This window comes from Castor canadensis, chromosome 4 (assembly GCF_047511655.1).
Source record: "Castor canadensis chromosome 4, mCasCan1.hap1v2, whole genome shotgun sequence".
NCBI lineage: Eukaryota > Metazoa > Chordata > Mammalia > Rodentia > Castoridae > Castor > Castor canadensis.
The window spans coordinates 138267055-138283868 of record NC_133389.1 but is presented as its reverse complement, the minus strand read 5'-3'; the positions used below and the strand labels follow the sequence as shown (position 1 = coordinate 138283868).

General features: G+C 37.3%; 1 protein-coding gene across 2 annotated transcripts in view; it reads right to left on the bottom strand.

Moving 5' to 3' along the window:
- The window catches only part of Itgav (integrin subunit alpha V), an 86512-nt gene that overhangs the window by 63593 nt on the left and 6105 nt on the right, over positions 1 to 16814 (bottom strand). For both annotated transcript variants that reach the window (XM_020164071.2, XM_074071239.1), the window contains exon 2: positions 12689 to 12819. In XM_020164071.2, coding sequence (XP_020019660.2) covers positions 12689 to 12819 — 131 coding nt within the window. The remainder of the gene's footprint in view (positions 1 to 12688; positions 12820 to 16814) is intronic.

The following is a 16814-nucleotide window of genomic DNA, read 5'->3' as shown; positions in this document are numbered from 1 at the left end:
TAGACGGAAATGATCTTGAAAGCATCTAACATTTTGAAACAAAAACTCTTTAAACTCTGGAGGTTTAAAAAGAAAAGATTTAAAAATCAACCCAATGTTAAGTCTTACAAGAATGGGTATGAGTCAGGTCAAACTGCATAGGGAAGAAGAGTGACTTAGAAGAATCATGTGAGTTTTGCCAAAACACTGAAAATGCTAAAAATACTAGTTGCATGAGTGCTAGTTAGTTAGTAATAAAGGAACTGGACTAAATGATTTCTAAGGTGCTTACCAGCCGTCCAACTGTACAATTCTGAACCAGAGGATGGTAGATTATATTAAAAAAAAATCTTCACTATAAAAAAAATCTTTAGTATAAATTTATGTTTTATTAACCAGGGAAGGGGGACTATTTTCTCTTTAACTTTTTTAATTCACAAGACTGTTTGCAACTGTAGAAATATCTTTACACATTTCTGGAACACAGAAAATTCATCAAAAGAGGGAGTTAAGTTTAAAGCAGGCTATTTCAGAGTTTGCCTCAATGTTTTCATTGTAATAAGATGGAAACTATATGGCACAGAGGCCAAAAAGCTGCTAAAAATTACATTCACTATTATATACAAAGCCTAATAATAGGCAGAAAATACTCCACTGAATTTTTTGGTTTTTGTTTTTTGTGGTTTTTGACCAGACAACTAGCATGGCCAGGTTTGCCCTTGTTCTGTAGACAAGAAATTCTGGAAAGAAGTGGTAAGTGTTACAGCGAGGTATTTGGAATAGGAAGAAGAGTAATCTGACTCTGATCTTCCCTAGGACAGACTTGGTGGAAAGGAGGTGACATTCACACCGTATATGGAATATAAAAGTTGGAGCTTCTCCTGTTTTCAAAGAACACCTTTCTTTCACAAGCATGCAGAGAAACCTGTGTTTTTAAGCCAACAGACTTGTTCTCCTTCCTCAATGGAGATCAACAAACTTTTTGGAAAAGATGTTTTTGAGAAAATTGGGCAATGATCAGTCTGTCAGTAACATCTGTTTCCCTGGTAAAGGAAACTGTGTGGTAAGGAGAGAATTTTCCAACTCTCACAATAACAGAGGTTTAAACGTAAACCGAGATCCAATCCATTTAGAAATATCTACAATTATCTTTCTTTCCTTCCTTTTCATAATTATTCACTTCCTCCACAGATTTGATACGGTCTTGCTATTAACTGCCTGTTCTTCACTTGTACAGAGCATTCTTTTTTTTTTTCATTTTTCTTTTATTATTCATATGTGCATACAAGGCTTGGTTCATTTCTCCCCCCTGCCCCCACCCCCTCCCTTACCACCCACACCGCCCCCTCCCTCTCCCCTCCCCTCAATACCCAGCAGAAACTATTTTGCCCTTATTTCTAATTTTGTTGTAGAGAGAGTATAAGCAATAATAGGAAGGAACAAGGGTTTTTGCTGGTTGAGATAAGGATAGCTATACAGGGCATTGACTCACATTGATTTCCTGTGCGTGGGTGTTACCTTCTAGGTTAATTCTTTTTGATCTAACCTTTTCTCTAGTTCCTGGTCCCCTTCTCCTATTGGCCTCAGTTGCTTTAAGGTATCTGCTTTAGTTTCTCTGCGTTAAGGGCAACCTCCCTTGTGTGTTCTCGCTTTTATCATGTGTTCATAGCCCAATCCCCTTGCTGTGTTTGCCCTTGATATAATGTCTATATATGAGGGAGAACATACGATTTTTGGTCTTTTGAGCCAGGCTAACCTCACTCAGAATGATGTTCTCCAATTCCATCCATTTACCAGCGAATGATAACATTTTGTTCTTCTTCATGGCTGCATAAAATTCCATTGTGTATAGATACCACATTTTCTTAATCCATTCGTCAATGGTGGGGCATCTTGGCTGTTTCCATAACTTGGCTATTGTGAATAGTGCCGCAATAAACATGGATGTGCAGGTGCCTCTGGAGTAACAGTCTTTTGGGTATATCCCCAAGAGTGGTATTGCTGGATCAAATGGTAGATCGATGTCCAGCTTTTTAAGTAGCCTCCAAATTTTTTTCCAGAGTGGTTGTACTAGTCTACATTCCCACCAACAGTGTAAGAGGGTTCCTTTTTCCCCGCATCCTCGCCAACACCTGTACAGAGCATTCTTGCTTACAAAGTGCCTTCACAGACATCATCTCCTTTGATCTACATGACAACTCTCAGAGGTAGATGTTAGGCTTATCTGACAAATGGGAAAACTGAGACTGGCAAAAACAAGTCACTTGCCCAAGGTTACCTGGTAAGTATCTGAGCATGCATGTTTTAAATCTAGTTTACATTCCTTATAACCACAGCTGCCAACAGAAAAAGAACAAGAAAAAAAGCATAGTTCTTGCCTAGAAGTAGCTTTCAGTATAACCAACAACAATTTTAAAAGCACATAAAAGGACGCTGTGGTAGATAAAAGTAATGATCTCAACCCAAGATACACAAATCCTAGTTCCCAGAAGCCATGAGTATGTGGTATTGCAGGAGAAAAAAAAACCAAAACACACACACAAAAAAAAACTTTGCAGGTGTGATCAAATTAAAAACCATGAAATGGGAGATTATTCTGGATTATCTGGGTAGACCCATGAAGGCAGAAGAGCTGGTGTGAGAGTGGTGCAGTATGAGAAAGACACCGGTAGCCACTGTCGGATTTGAAGATGGAAGAAGGGGCCAAAGCCAAGGAGTGCTGATGACTGCTAGAAGCTGGAACAGGCCAGGGAATGGACTCTATCCCACAGAGCCTCCAGAAGAAATGCAGCATTGTTAACATTTTGATGTTAGCCCCATAAGAGCCATTTTGGACCTCTGACAACTAAAGAATAAATCTGTGTTGTTTTAAGGCACCTAGGGGCTAGAGATATGGCTTATTGGTAGAGTGCCTCCTTTCCATAATGTATGACATCAGCAATAAGAAACTGATACAGGCATGAACAGGACACGGAGATAGTGGACAGCCCCTCATCTGTACATGAATAGCCTCCATACGGTCTTATTGTTCTACACAGCAACCTAATATAGCTTTGGAATATCCTTTCTAGTAAGTATATATGGATCACTAATGCCTAAGCTCAATCATATATTAATTTTTGGTTCAGTTCTACTTTTCCATGTCCACCTTCAGACAAATTGTGAATTTTTTTCCTACCTGTTATTTTAGTCTAAAACCAATAAACAAATCATACTCCCAAATAACCTTCTCATTTTCACTAATTCCACAATGCTTTAAAGTTCTTACTATCCTGTCAAATTATCAGAAAGTCAGGTTTCAGTCATTAGGCAGACCACAGTTAAAAATCTACAAACTTGAGGACTCACAGATGAAAGAGTTTTAAATTCTAGGAGGACAACTACGTTTTCAAAAGCAAGTTGTAATATTTCAATCATTGCATCAGCTTGTAGAATAGGAAACTGGCTTTTTAAAAAAACATCGCTAATGCCTTATTACATATCATGTTAAAACAATCATAGAGAAAGAGAAAAATACAGAGGACAAGAAGAGCTTGAAAGGAAACAAAAGTGTCAAAGCTGAACTTCAGAAATCCAGGAGATAACAAAGTGCAGACCTGGGTTTCCCTTCTCATGATCACTACGGTATAAATATTGTTAAAAAATCAAAACAAGTAAGTTTGCCGCATTGGGTTGAACTTTTTATGAAATTAAAACTTCATTACAGAACCTTGTATTTACTGTACTTATTTAAACAGTATGTCTGCAATATTTTGAAGATATACACATAATATTCATTATTTCATAAAACTTGAATAGCTCTATAAAAAATGACTAGGAAAATTGAAAGAATGGACACTGAAAGCAATTTCTCTGTCAAGTTCCTGTCAAATCTATTAAGCACAGCAAGAGACCAGGGATCCAAGCTCTACACACTGAGCTCTGTCTTCATCCTTTCATTTTTACTCTATTGTACATGGTCTTTGAGGGTGGATTTATTTGGTTAGGCTACTAGTTTAGATTATATTATATTTTAGTTATTTGTTTATTTATGGTTTTTTGGGGCAGGATCTCACTATGTAGGCCAGACTGACCCCAAACTAGAGATCTTCCTGTCTTAGCCTCCTTAGTGCTGGGATTATAGGTGTGCTCCACCATGCTCAGCTTAGGGTTTCTTTTTAAAGTTCATTTAGATCCTTCTTCAGTTTACTTCCAGTTTCACTTCTCTTTGTGCCTTCATCACTTCACCTCCACAAACATCTAAACCTTACATCCACACACATAATATGCAGGTCATATGGAGTTACTTAATTTTCATTCATTAACACATTTTACTAAATATGTTTGCTAAATAAACAGCACATACTGTTTCCTTCACCTGCTAGTCTCTTCCACATCTCCTGAATAAAATTCCATTTTCCATTAGCGAGCTCGTATGTCACCAACTAACCTATGTTGCTTTCTTCAAAGTTCCCAGGCACTTTCCAGTTATGCCTCTTTTGTTTTGATATAAATCTATTTTTGTCTACTTGCAGACTTAAAGAAATGTAAACATACACTAATCCCTCACCACCAAAATCATGCTGTGAGGAAGGAAGGAAAGCACATGAAAAGTATCCATCTTTCACTGGGCACCAACGGCTCACACCTGTAATCCTAGCTACTTGAAGGCTGAGATCAAGAGGATCACAGTTTGAGGTCAGCCCAAGCAAACAGTTCATGACACCCCATCTCCAAACTAACCAGAGCAAAGTGGACTGGAAGTATGGATCAAGTGGTACAGAATCTGCTTTGTAAGCAAAAAGCCCCAGTTCCACCAAAAAAAAAAAAAAAGTATCCATCTTTATCCATCTTTCCTCTTTAAAAGAAAGTGTTATGCTATCTTAAAACCAAAGCCAGACTTTCTTCCTTTGCTATTCATGTAACAAACCACCATAAGTGGCTTTCTAATAAATTATACACTATCTGATACCCAGGTACATCTTTGGTAAACACAAAGTAAAATTAAGCCATAAATTATTGATTACCCTGACAAACAATGCACTTGTAAAAGGTATTTTCTATTACCTGTTTTCTAACTAAAAAATGAAAAAAACACCCTTTGTTTTCTTTTTCTTCTTTTGAAAGGCCATAAGCTTTTATTTCTCCATACAAATTTATAATATTCGACTTTTTTTCTTTTTATTGTTTTTACAGCTCTAGAATCAAACCCGAGGCCTTGCACATGCTAGGCAAGCCCTCTACACTGAGCTACATCCCCAGTCCCATAATCTTTCATTTCTTAGATGGTAAGACAGACTTAAGACTCAGCCAATCAGACACTCCCATGAAAGCTTTGACTCTCTAGCAAATGACACAAAGGAGCAGGATAGGTAAGAAACTGTTCCCATGGCACTGTTCCATATTCATCAATAGCATATTCAGTCCCCACATAATATCCCTCCAATAAATTCATGTTCTGCTAAATATAACTGGAGTTTATTTCTATTGCTTCTAATGCAGAGCCAACATTTAGATGTAATAAACACACATGTGCATCCTGCCCTATAACAGGCATTTCTCTATACAATGACACTGATGGTGAGCAGAAATAAATTTGCCCCCTACCTTTGGAAAGCATAAAATCAGGTTAGGTAAACAAACATAAGATTGTCAGAAAAAAAAAAATCAAGGTAAATTTCAGTCTAATAAAGAGACATAATTGAACTCAATGCACTAAAACTGACAATATGGCACAACTTGACACAAAAGGAGGAGGTGGAGAAAAAAGAACCATTTTATATTTAACTGCTTTACTTTCATTAAGCATTTACAGTATCTTCATAAAGCATCTTAATGTAAAAAAAAGTTACTACTCCATTTCTTCAAAGATGGAGAAACAAACTTAAGAAAAAAATGAGTCTGTAGTACTTCATACAATTAATTATAAACTTTGAATGTTGCTGCAACAACCATCTGGGCTTCTTAAGGCTACCAATGGCACACAAAGCACTAGTTAATTTGTAATCATACAGGATAGAATGACAATCTGCCATAGAACAGGAGCAGACTCCCAGCAGGACAGGACCAGACTACCTCTCTGGTGACAGTACTTATATCACTTTCCTGTGCAGCGGTCCACACCACTGTCTAGCCCTACTACAGGACATCTCAGATATAAAGACACAGGATCTGGTGAGCACAGGAGGCACCTTGGCATCAAAGCCTCTTGCCCCATAGGAAAGAGGCTCACAGTAACTCTATAGCCATATCTTCTAGAGTCTCCATAAAGACACACCATTTCCAAGAGTCACCATACACAGTGGGCACTAAGCTATAGTATCTCCACTAGGATGCTCCCACTAGGAACTTAACCCATTTATACTATCTCCCAGTTCAACTGCAATCTACCAGTCAGGGGCCATTTTTGGCATAAGCAATAATACTTAATCACTAAATCACTCAGGTCCCAGATAAAACAAAACAAGAAACTTAAAGGTAAATCAAATCAACATGTACAATAAGACAGGGTTTAGACACCATTTTCCAACAGCTGACTATGAATATTCTATTTTAATATCTCTACATGTATGGTTCACTTTAGGCTTTATTACACTATAGTAACAAGATCCCCAAAATCTAAAGTAGTTAAAAATAAAGGTTTTGGGGTTTTGTTTATTTGCTTGTACAGATACATTGTGTTAAAAGTCTACACTTTCCTCACTCTAAGACCTGGGTTGGTGGAGAGTCCACTGTTTAAAATGTCACTACTCACTATAGCACCTAGTAAGTGTCAAAACAATGCCTTAGTCTTCAAATCTTTCCACTTAGAAATGATGCCCTTTTCCACATGTTTTATTGAACAAAAACTTACATGGGCATATCAAAGTTCTTCCCAGAAGTTTTAGAAATGTGAATACTGATGAAGATTTGTAATATCTAATAATCATTTCATTGGAGCTAAGTTTCCTGAGACTATTTCATATATTAAATTATTATTCAAATACTAAAAACATGACAAGAGACCATTCAAGCTCAGAAACACAAAGTAAATAAACTAATTGAAACACTTCATCACAACTCCAGAAAAGCATTATAGAATATAAAAAACTAGGCAATTTTTCTAATGTAACATTAGAGAAAATGATTAGCACCCAAATCTGTCTGATCCAAGGCCAATTTTCTTTTCATGACATGGTAACATATAAAAAAAAAAAGAAGAAGAAGAAAAATGGTGGATTGAGTGAAGAAAGAAGAGTCAAGGAGGAAGCCACAAGCATATCAGGAAGCTTAAGAGGGCAAAGGGGACATGACAGTCTCAGGCAAACAGCAAATGCTTTTAAAAAGGAGGGAATAGTCAGTGGGGTGAATTGTGTAAGAGAGATCCGATAAGATGAGGAATCAAAAGCACTCACTAAGGCACAAGGATGCAGCTCACTGCTAGAGCAAGCACCTAGCACGTACAAGGCCCTAGGCGCCATACCCGGGTCCATGGGAAAAAAAAAAAAATTAAGAAAAAAACTTACTTAGGAAAAAAAAAAAACCACTCAGTGAAGTGGCCACTAGGCTGCTACAAATGAAGTTTGTTATAACCACACTGGGTTGGGATTGGGAAGGGGATCAGATTGAAGTGGATGAAGTATGGTGGGTAAAATGGGTGAAGTGACACAGAGAGACACCGTATTCAAAAACTGTGGCTGTAAAAAAAAAAAAAAATTAAAAACAGACAGAAAGGGAAATGACTAAGAGAAAAGACATGAGCATGTGCTCTTATTCTTTCAGATAGAAAAGATTTGAACACACGTGAAAGTTGGAGGAAAACAGGAAAAGGGCAAATGTAACAGGGATACAGAGGTGAGTAAAGGAACAAACAGGCAGAATGGCTAAGAAGGGAGAAGGAGCAGTAACAACACAAAGATTTGTTGGTGTTTACTAAGCCATTTGAACAAGAAATGCACTATGCATCTTATATGTCTTATTTATAAACTGACTCGTTTGGTTTAATCCATATGTATGCAGCATGTTTGATGAAGATACTACACCAGGGGGATGAGGGTAATCTGATAGCAACCTGTGCAAAATCAACAGCTGGTAAGTGGCATGAACCCCAGGCAGTTTGCTTCCAGAAACCACACAAACCTACCTAGCCAGGATCTCTGCTGAGAACCTGGAAAAGACAGAAGGTGTCTGTCCTGCAAAGATGTTAAGTGTTTGGGGTAGGATGGGGTGAGAGAGGACACTGTAAATTGTAAGCATTTGTTCCATAAAAGTCCATAAAGTCTAATGGTGCTATTTTACTAAATACACATTTTCTTTCCTTTCCTTTTATGTATCTACCTGTGCATCTATACCTGTACATGTATATATACATTTTTTTGATGTAGGGATTGAACCCTGGGCTTTGAGCATCCTAACCATATACTCCACCCACTGAGGTATATCCCCAGCCCTTAGATACACATTTTTCTGATTAGATTATTGAACTGTACATTTTCCTTTTAAACTCAAATAAAGACCATTTGGATAAAAATCAGTCATAACTGGGTGTAGTAGTAAATGCCTATAATCCCAGCATTTGGGAGGCTAAGGCAGGAAAACTGAGTTAAAAGCCAAGCAGAAAGATCCTATCTCAAAAAGTCTTAATTTGTATATATAACTGTGTATACATACATATACATATGTGTATATATACAAATATACACACATATTTACATACATACACAAATATACATACATATACATATATATACATATACATATATATATATATATATATATATACACACACACACACACACACACACACACATACATTGGTGGTTTGGTGGTACTGATGTTTGAACTCAGGACTCATGCTTGCTAGGCAGGTACTCTACCACTTGAGCCATGCCTTCAGCCTTTTTTCTCTGGCTATTTTGGAGATAAGGTCTCACTTTCTGCCCAAGCCAGCCTGGACCCCGGACTAAGATCCTTCTAATTTAAGCTTCCTACCCTTACTGGGATAACAGGCAAACATCATCATACCCAGCTTTTGGTTGAGCTGGGGGTCTCACTTTTTGGCTAGTTAGCCTCCAACTGTGATCCTCCTGATCTTAGCCCCCAAATAGCTAGGATTACAAGCATGAGCCACTGCCATCTAGCTTAAGTTGTGCCTTCTTCTCATAAGGGAAGTCTCAGAATTTATACAAAAATATTATTAAAATATTACAAGCAGGGATAAGAACAGATTAAATATGTATGCATATATATGCATATATTATAGGACTTTAACTATTTCCATACTATATAAGTAGCTACTATGAATCACTCATATGCTCATCTGTTTAATTTATAAGATACTAACATATTCTAGGCACCAGGCATTATTCTAGGCCCTGTGATTTCAGTAATGAAGAAAACAAATTCTTAAAAACTGTCTTCATGGAACTTATATACAAATTGAAAAGGGATTTATTTTATTCATTAAAATAAATAAATAATATATAGCCATGTGAGCACTATAGGGAAAAATGAAGCAGAGAAGAGGATGGAGGACAGAGTGGGGAAGGACGAGTAGCAATTTTAAATGAGGTGGCCAGGGCAGTGCTGAGAAGATAGTATTTGAGCAAATCTCAATGGAGATAAAGAAGAGTACCCAAAGGACATGGGGAAAAGAATGTTCCAGGGAGATGAAACAGCCCAGGCAAGGCTGACTTGGATCTTAAATGTCCCCAAAAGGCCCTTATGCTAAAAGCTTGGTTATCAGATCATGGTGCCATTAGGAGAGTGCAGAACTATGAGGAGGCAGGGCCTAGAAAAAGGAAGTTAAGAGGTCACTGGGGGGCAAGACCTTGAAGCCCGACCCCTCCATTCTCTCCTTCCTTCCCTCCCTCAATTACTATCTCTGTCTGTCTGTCTCTGTCTCTCTGTTTTTCTCTCTCTCTCTCTCTACCCACTCCCCAGATTCCATGAGGTAAGCAACTTTGCTCCACCACACACTGAAACAGTTAAGAGCCCATGGACTAGAACTTCTGATACCATGACCCAAAATAAACCTTTCTTCCTTTAAAGTTGAGTATCAGAGGTATTTTGCCCCAGCAACAGAAAACTGACTAACATTCTGCTCCTCCTTCCAGTCACTTCCGGTGGGCTATTGCCCTCTGCCCAAAGCCACAGTTCCTGTCACATGGCTCTCTCCACCTAGTCCTCTGTCTGGATTCTGTTAATTGCTCCCTTCAGGCCCAGAGGCCAAATTTCAACTAGTGCTGGTGTACTGCAATCCTGACAGCCCACACAATCCTTTGTAAACAGTCAAACTATTTACGTGTGCCATCTCGTTCCTGGCAGTGCCCTGACTGATTCAGAAGTCTAGGGCAGTAGTCCAGGTGGGAGACAATGGTGACATGGACCAGAATGTTTGCAGCAAGAAGAGAAGCAGTTAAGATTCTGACTTGCTGACAGATTCACTAGCAAGCATGATTGGGTTCTGGCTTAGTACTGAAAGGATGGAGTGCCCTCAACTGAAAGCCATTTTAAAGATTCACAAACCAACAGAAAATATGTACAAATATGTTGAAAGTAGGTCACAGGAAAAGGATTACAAATGCAAACACCTTTCTAACTATTACTGAAAAGAATGCAAATTAATATAACATGCTACTTTCTCATAAAAAACTGACAAAGATAAAAACCAAGGGATAAACGGTACTAGCACAGGTGTCAGGAAAAAATAACTGGAATCATATGCTCTTTAAGAATAGTTTGCAATACCTAACAAAAGTTTAAATATGCATACATTTTAATCCAAAACTCCCTAGCTACAACTCTATCATACAGATAAACTCACATATTTGTACAAATATAAGATTTTCACTATAGTGGTGTTTATAACAATAAAAGAATAGAAAAGGCCTAACTATCGATCAATAGGAACTATGTGTTAAATAGATTAGGGAACATATATACAAAAGAATACTATTGGTAATCTGCAAAAATCAATGTACATCCACATGTGTCAACACAGAAAAATATACAAGAGATTTGCATCATTAGATAAAGGCTGACCCAGGCAAAGAAGGGAGAGGGCAGTGCCTTAGAGTTTATATAATGTTTGTATTTGTGAGTTCTTTTTGTTGCTGTTGTTATACGGATGCATACATGTACAGAAATTTAAAAATTCTAAAAGGATAAAATCACTCCCTTTAGAGTGACTGCCTCTGAGAAGGCCTATCTGAGAGTCCTGTTTTTCACTGTATATCCTTTTAGACTGAGTGAAATCTTTACAACCATGTGCATACATTATCTTTTCAATAAATTCAAAATTATCTAAAGCCAAATTTTTTAAAATTTGCAAGTAATTGCCAGTGTCAGTGGCTCACACCTGGTGATCCTAGCTACTCAGGAGGCAGAGATCAGGAGGATTGTGGTTTGAAGCCAGCCTGGGGAACCAGTTCTCGAGACCCTATCTCAAACAAACCCTTTGTAAAAGAGGACTGGTGGATTGGCTCAAGGTGGAGGCCCTGAGTTCAAACCCCAGTACTGAAAAAAAATACAAAAAACCAGTGATAAATTATCTTGCAATGCACAAAGACCTATGATATAAATACAGAAACATCTGAACAATTCAATTTATCAAAACTGAACTACATTCAGTTTATTCATATTTTATATTTTCGTTAGAAGACAGATAAATGCTCTGACCCATAATAGTCTGAATAACAGGTATATTTCCATTTGTGGTAAAATTAAGCCTGCTTACAAACTCTTGGGGTTTTCCAAGTATTAGTAGCATATATGGAAAAAAATGACAGAGCTTAATATAGAGAGTTTCAAATGGAAAAGAAAAATGTGACCTGGTTTCCATTAACAGTTGGGATGGCAGTCATGTTGGCACTCAGCCCCACATCAAATGGAACAGTGTCATAATGATTCCTGTCAGTGATACTGCAATTCCCAGAAAGGATACATTTTAGAACTAGCAGGAATAACAATATAGAAAAGGGGATTAACTTTATTTAGACTTATCTGAAAACACTTTGTCAATGCCAGGAAATCAGAATTATTAAAAAATTTTACAAAACCATTATACTAAAACAAATATGCCATTATTTCTTTAGGGATTCTCTAAACTTTCACAAAGATACAGACATATAGAAATATGAATATGTGCAGGATTATACATATTTTTTCACTAGTATAAATATAAAACTTAAATTATTTCTCATCTTCCTTATGGTATTTTTTCCCCTTACTATCCCAATCGTGACTGACAGAAATTTGTCCCTGAAAATAATTCAGTTATCAGAAATCTAATATATAATATTTTTAAATTACCTAAATCTATTTTGAATACGAAAGATTCCTAAACTGGTTTTTGTACACAACCCAAGACTTGGATATATTCACGACCTGGGAGCTAATCTTTAACAGTGACTGGTGAGTCATGCTTCAGTCTGGCTGACAGAGAAACAGCAAAAAGTTCTGCTGGGCCTGTGAGCCCCTCTTCTCAGAAGAAAGGCAAAAACATCTTAATACATTTTCCCCAGATTTCTACATGTTCACAATATCAGTTTAAAGTGGAAGACATCCAAAGCAATGGAAATGTAACATATTTTTAATGCTTTCATACACTACGAACTTGTAGATAAAATCATTTATTATTATATACCTTTCACTGTGGATGTGAGGTGACTATTATTTTATTAAACTATTACTTTTTTTAAAAAATCAAAGTATATAAACTAAGAAAAAGGACCAAAACAGTGACACTAACCTGTCGAATCGAATTCAATTGGCTGGCATCGGCGGCTAGAGGACCAGTCACATTTGAGAACCTGCCCTCCTTCTACAATCCCAGGCTGCGTAGTGTTGGCTTTGGGAGCTCCCACCAGAAGAAACATTCTCCTAGAGTACAAAAATAGAAGACAATATTTTGAATGACCCAAAGCATAAGCAGTATCTTAAGATTTCTAAGGAACAATCATTCTCCTGATATACACAAATATTTTCAAAAATCATTTACTGAATGAATAATCTTCCCTATACATTCAAGACTCTCTCGTGCATATGTTATTTAAACAGCTTATTGAGCTCGATAACATCATAAAACAATAGTGTTATATTCACTTTATAGTGTATGCTGCTTTAGACTGCACTATTTAAAAATCTAAAGTTTATTGTATATCACATATCTCAATATAGCTGTTTTTAAAATGTATGCTAGCAGCTGAATGTGGTGGTGCATGCCTGTAATCTCAGCAGTACGTAGTGTGAGGCAGGAGCATCATGAGTCTGAAGCTAGCCTGGACTACATTTTGAGCTTAAGGTCAACTATATAGTGAAACACTGTATAAAAAAATAAAAAATGTATGCTGGCTAGTATCAGGGAAGTTTTGTTCCAGTTTTCATTTTTGTTGGGTTTGTCATCTGTTATGCATTTTTATTTTAAATTTATTTTTTAAAGGATACATAAAAATCATACATATTTACATGGTACCATTTGATGTTTTGATACATGTGTACTTCATGTAATGCTTAAGTTAGGGCAAACTTATCTATCTCCTCAAACATTTACCATTTCTTTATGGTGAAAGTAGGGTGCCTTGTGGTGTTTGTGGGGTAGGGAGGGAGACGAATGACTAACATGAAGAAGTGGATGGGAATACCTTAAGTAAGGTACAACAATCCTGGGCAGGAAAGAATTCAGTGTGGAGAAATTAAAAGAGAAGAGGTATGGCTGAAGCCAAGAGCAAGCTGGGAGGGACACAAAATAACAGCCTGAGAACCTGGCAAAAGTTAAACTAAGCAGGGCCTTTCAGCTATGGTAGACTGCAAATTTTAGTAAAAATCCAGTTAAAACTTTAGGGAAACTAAATTTAATACCTTATAGGGAAAGCATTAAGAAAGAGGGAGACAAAAATGGAACAAGAACAAGGACCTATAGCAGCTCAGGGTGGTGATCCCGACCTGCAGTACAGTGGGCATTTGCAGAACAGGAGAATGGACAGGCTTTGAATATGGGAGGAAGGGAAGAGTTAAGAATGTCACCCAGGCTTTGTACTTGAGTACACAGAAGGGAAAAGAATGTCCTACAGGGCAGGGAGCAGAAGGCAGATTAAGTATTTACTGGAAACCATACTGAAATACCATGGCTGTGGAGTATTAGTTTGAGTGTCTGAGAGACACCTAACTGTAGTCATAGCTCTGAGGGAAGGTCAAGATGTCAGACAGAATGGATGAATTCACCCAGGAGGAGCTTCAGGGGCAAGAGGACCAAAGAGTGAGCTCTGAGGGGCAAGGCTGTTAGTAGTCAGGAAGAAAAAGACACCAGAGCCTTTCTCCTGAGTGAAATGCATAAAGGCACATCATTTTTATTATTTCATTTTATCAAACACTGTCACTTAAATTCTTCTGGCAAAGGAGACAATGGCAATTGCTTTTTCCTTTTTGTGAAATTACGAACAAACCTACATCTTATATATGAAATGCACTCACTTTAATGTTCTTAATCAATTTCCATTTTATTTATTCTAGGTAGTAGCTGCCAAATGTAATCTGGATTAGACAAAACTACTGTGTGATTTGCTAGGTAATAAGCATCCTGCTTTCTGACAATTATCTTGAAACACACAAGTTCAAAATAAAAATTAAAACTCCCAACCAAGCCACGCCCTATTTAATAAAGTTTTCTGTAGTCATATTTGGCACCAGTAAACACCAATGCTGGCTCTCCCCCATCACAGCAAAAAAATTCTGGGTTAAGACATCAACCAAGTTTTCAATCAACAAGAGTCTTTCATAAGAAAAAAATAATAATAATAAGGTTGAGTAAAAGAACCACCCCCCCCAGGAGGCAGAGTGCAGCTAGCTGCCTGGTATCATAATCCTATTCACACTTTGAGTCAGTTAACATGGCCAAATTGCATATATACATAAATTATAATATGCAAAATTTAATATATGCAAATATATAAATTACATATATAATATTCATTCCTTTCAAAAGATTAAAATTTTGACCACAGGGCTGGGTGTGTAGCTCAGTGGTACAATGCTTGCCTAGCATGTGCAGGGCCCTGGGTTCAATCCCCAGAACCACAAAAAAAATTTCACCACAAAAAACCCATAAAACTGTCCTTCTTTATCTAAATTAAATGATTTTTTTCAGTGTATGCTGCAGAAAGAGAGTATTTCTGGCAAGTGTACTGCTTTTCAGGTCTACACCTGCAGTGGTCCTACGTGGGTAAAGAGGAGCAAAGTATGTACGTGTGTAAGTGCTGTACGTCGTGCCAAGCTCCCGGAGGTCAGGATAGAAGAGCTGGTTCACAGGATGTGCCTTGACACCTAGAAGTAAACTTTCATTTCTTAACTATAATCAGCACTTCTCAGAGCCTTTTATAATTGTTTGTCAAAACTATTCTTCCAACTGGGCAAGATGGCTCAAGACTGTAATCCTACTAGCTACTTGAGAGGCAGAGATAAGGAAGACTGTGGTTTGAGGATAAGCTGGGCCAAAAGTTGGAGAGACCCCATCTCAATCAATGGCTGGTTGCAGTGGTATGCACCCGTTATCCCAGCTACAAAGTACAAGTAGGAAGATCAAGGTCCAGGCCGACCTGGACATAAATGTGAGACCCTAACTCAAAAATAAACACAGCAAAAAAGGCTAGGGGAGTAGCTCAAGTGATAAAGTGCCTGCCCAGCAAGCACAAGGCCCTGAGTTCAAGTAAAAAAAAAAATTTTTCCAATCTTATGATAGGGGCTTCTTTGAATATAGAAGATTCTAATTCATCTTTATGCCTGCCACATATTAAGAACTCCAAGAAAAGTTAAGTTGAAACAGAAAAAAGCAACAAAAATTAAGTTGACAGTAGAGTAGCAAGTAAATTCAGAAGCTAGAGGCCTCAATCTTAAACTGACCATGTATAAACAAGTCATTTCCAGTACACTCAACTTCTCCAGAATGTAGACATCCTTTACTAAACACACAACTGCTCAAATTGTCCTTTAAATAATTTCTTTATGTAACAACCCTTTTTAATTTTGAACTTCTGATATTTTCTTTACTTGGCAACTGTAAGATAGAGAGCTGGCAAGTTATTAGGGAACAGTCTACAGCAAAGACGAAAAAGGGCGCAGGAGGAGAGTTCACTGAATGAAACTGGCACTCTGCTGGCAGCTGGAGTTCCTTGGATAAGCCCAGGAACAAAGCTGCTGCTTCTCATCTGACCATGTGCACATTATGGGCATGAAATAATGGTAATTAGAAGCACTAATATGGATGTTCATACCTTCATGTGCAATCTTGCACCACTGCACTGGTGAAAAGTCACAGAAACAGCAGAACAATATAAAAGAAATGTGTGAGCATTGTCAGTATCTAGGTGTTAAGTTATACTTGTTACTTTTAAGGTACTTATTTTTTAAGAGAAAATGGAGAGCTAAAGAAAGGAAAATTTAAATACATGTCAACATCTTAAGAGGGAGTTGGGTACTGGAAAAAATAAATATTATATAGAATAAAACATACATGGTATTAAAAGATATTATCTGAAAAAAATCAAGGAATATAAAAAGGCAATACATACTATTAAAAAAACAAAAGTCTATTCATGAAATGCTTTAATGAAAAATCAAATAACTGTTACTTAAAGTTCATCTACAAATGTCTAATGAATGCCTACAACAACTTAATTCAGTTAAGAGAAGAGACAGACTAGAAAAAAATGTTTGCAGTATAAGCAGGACTGTCAAGCAGCACTCGTCAATTGAGGAAGTCACTTTAAGTCTCTCTCTGTTCCCTGTCTCATGAATGGGGATAACAAAGCTCACTCTAATTACTTAAAACAAATTTTTTTCAAGATGGATAGCAGATAAATACAAATTTAGAATATCCGAAA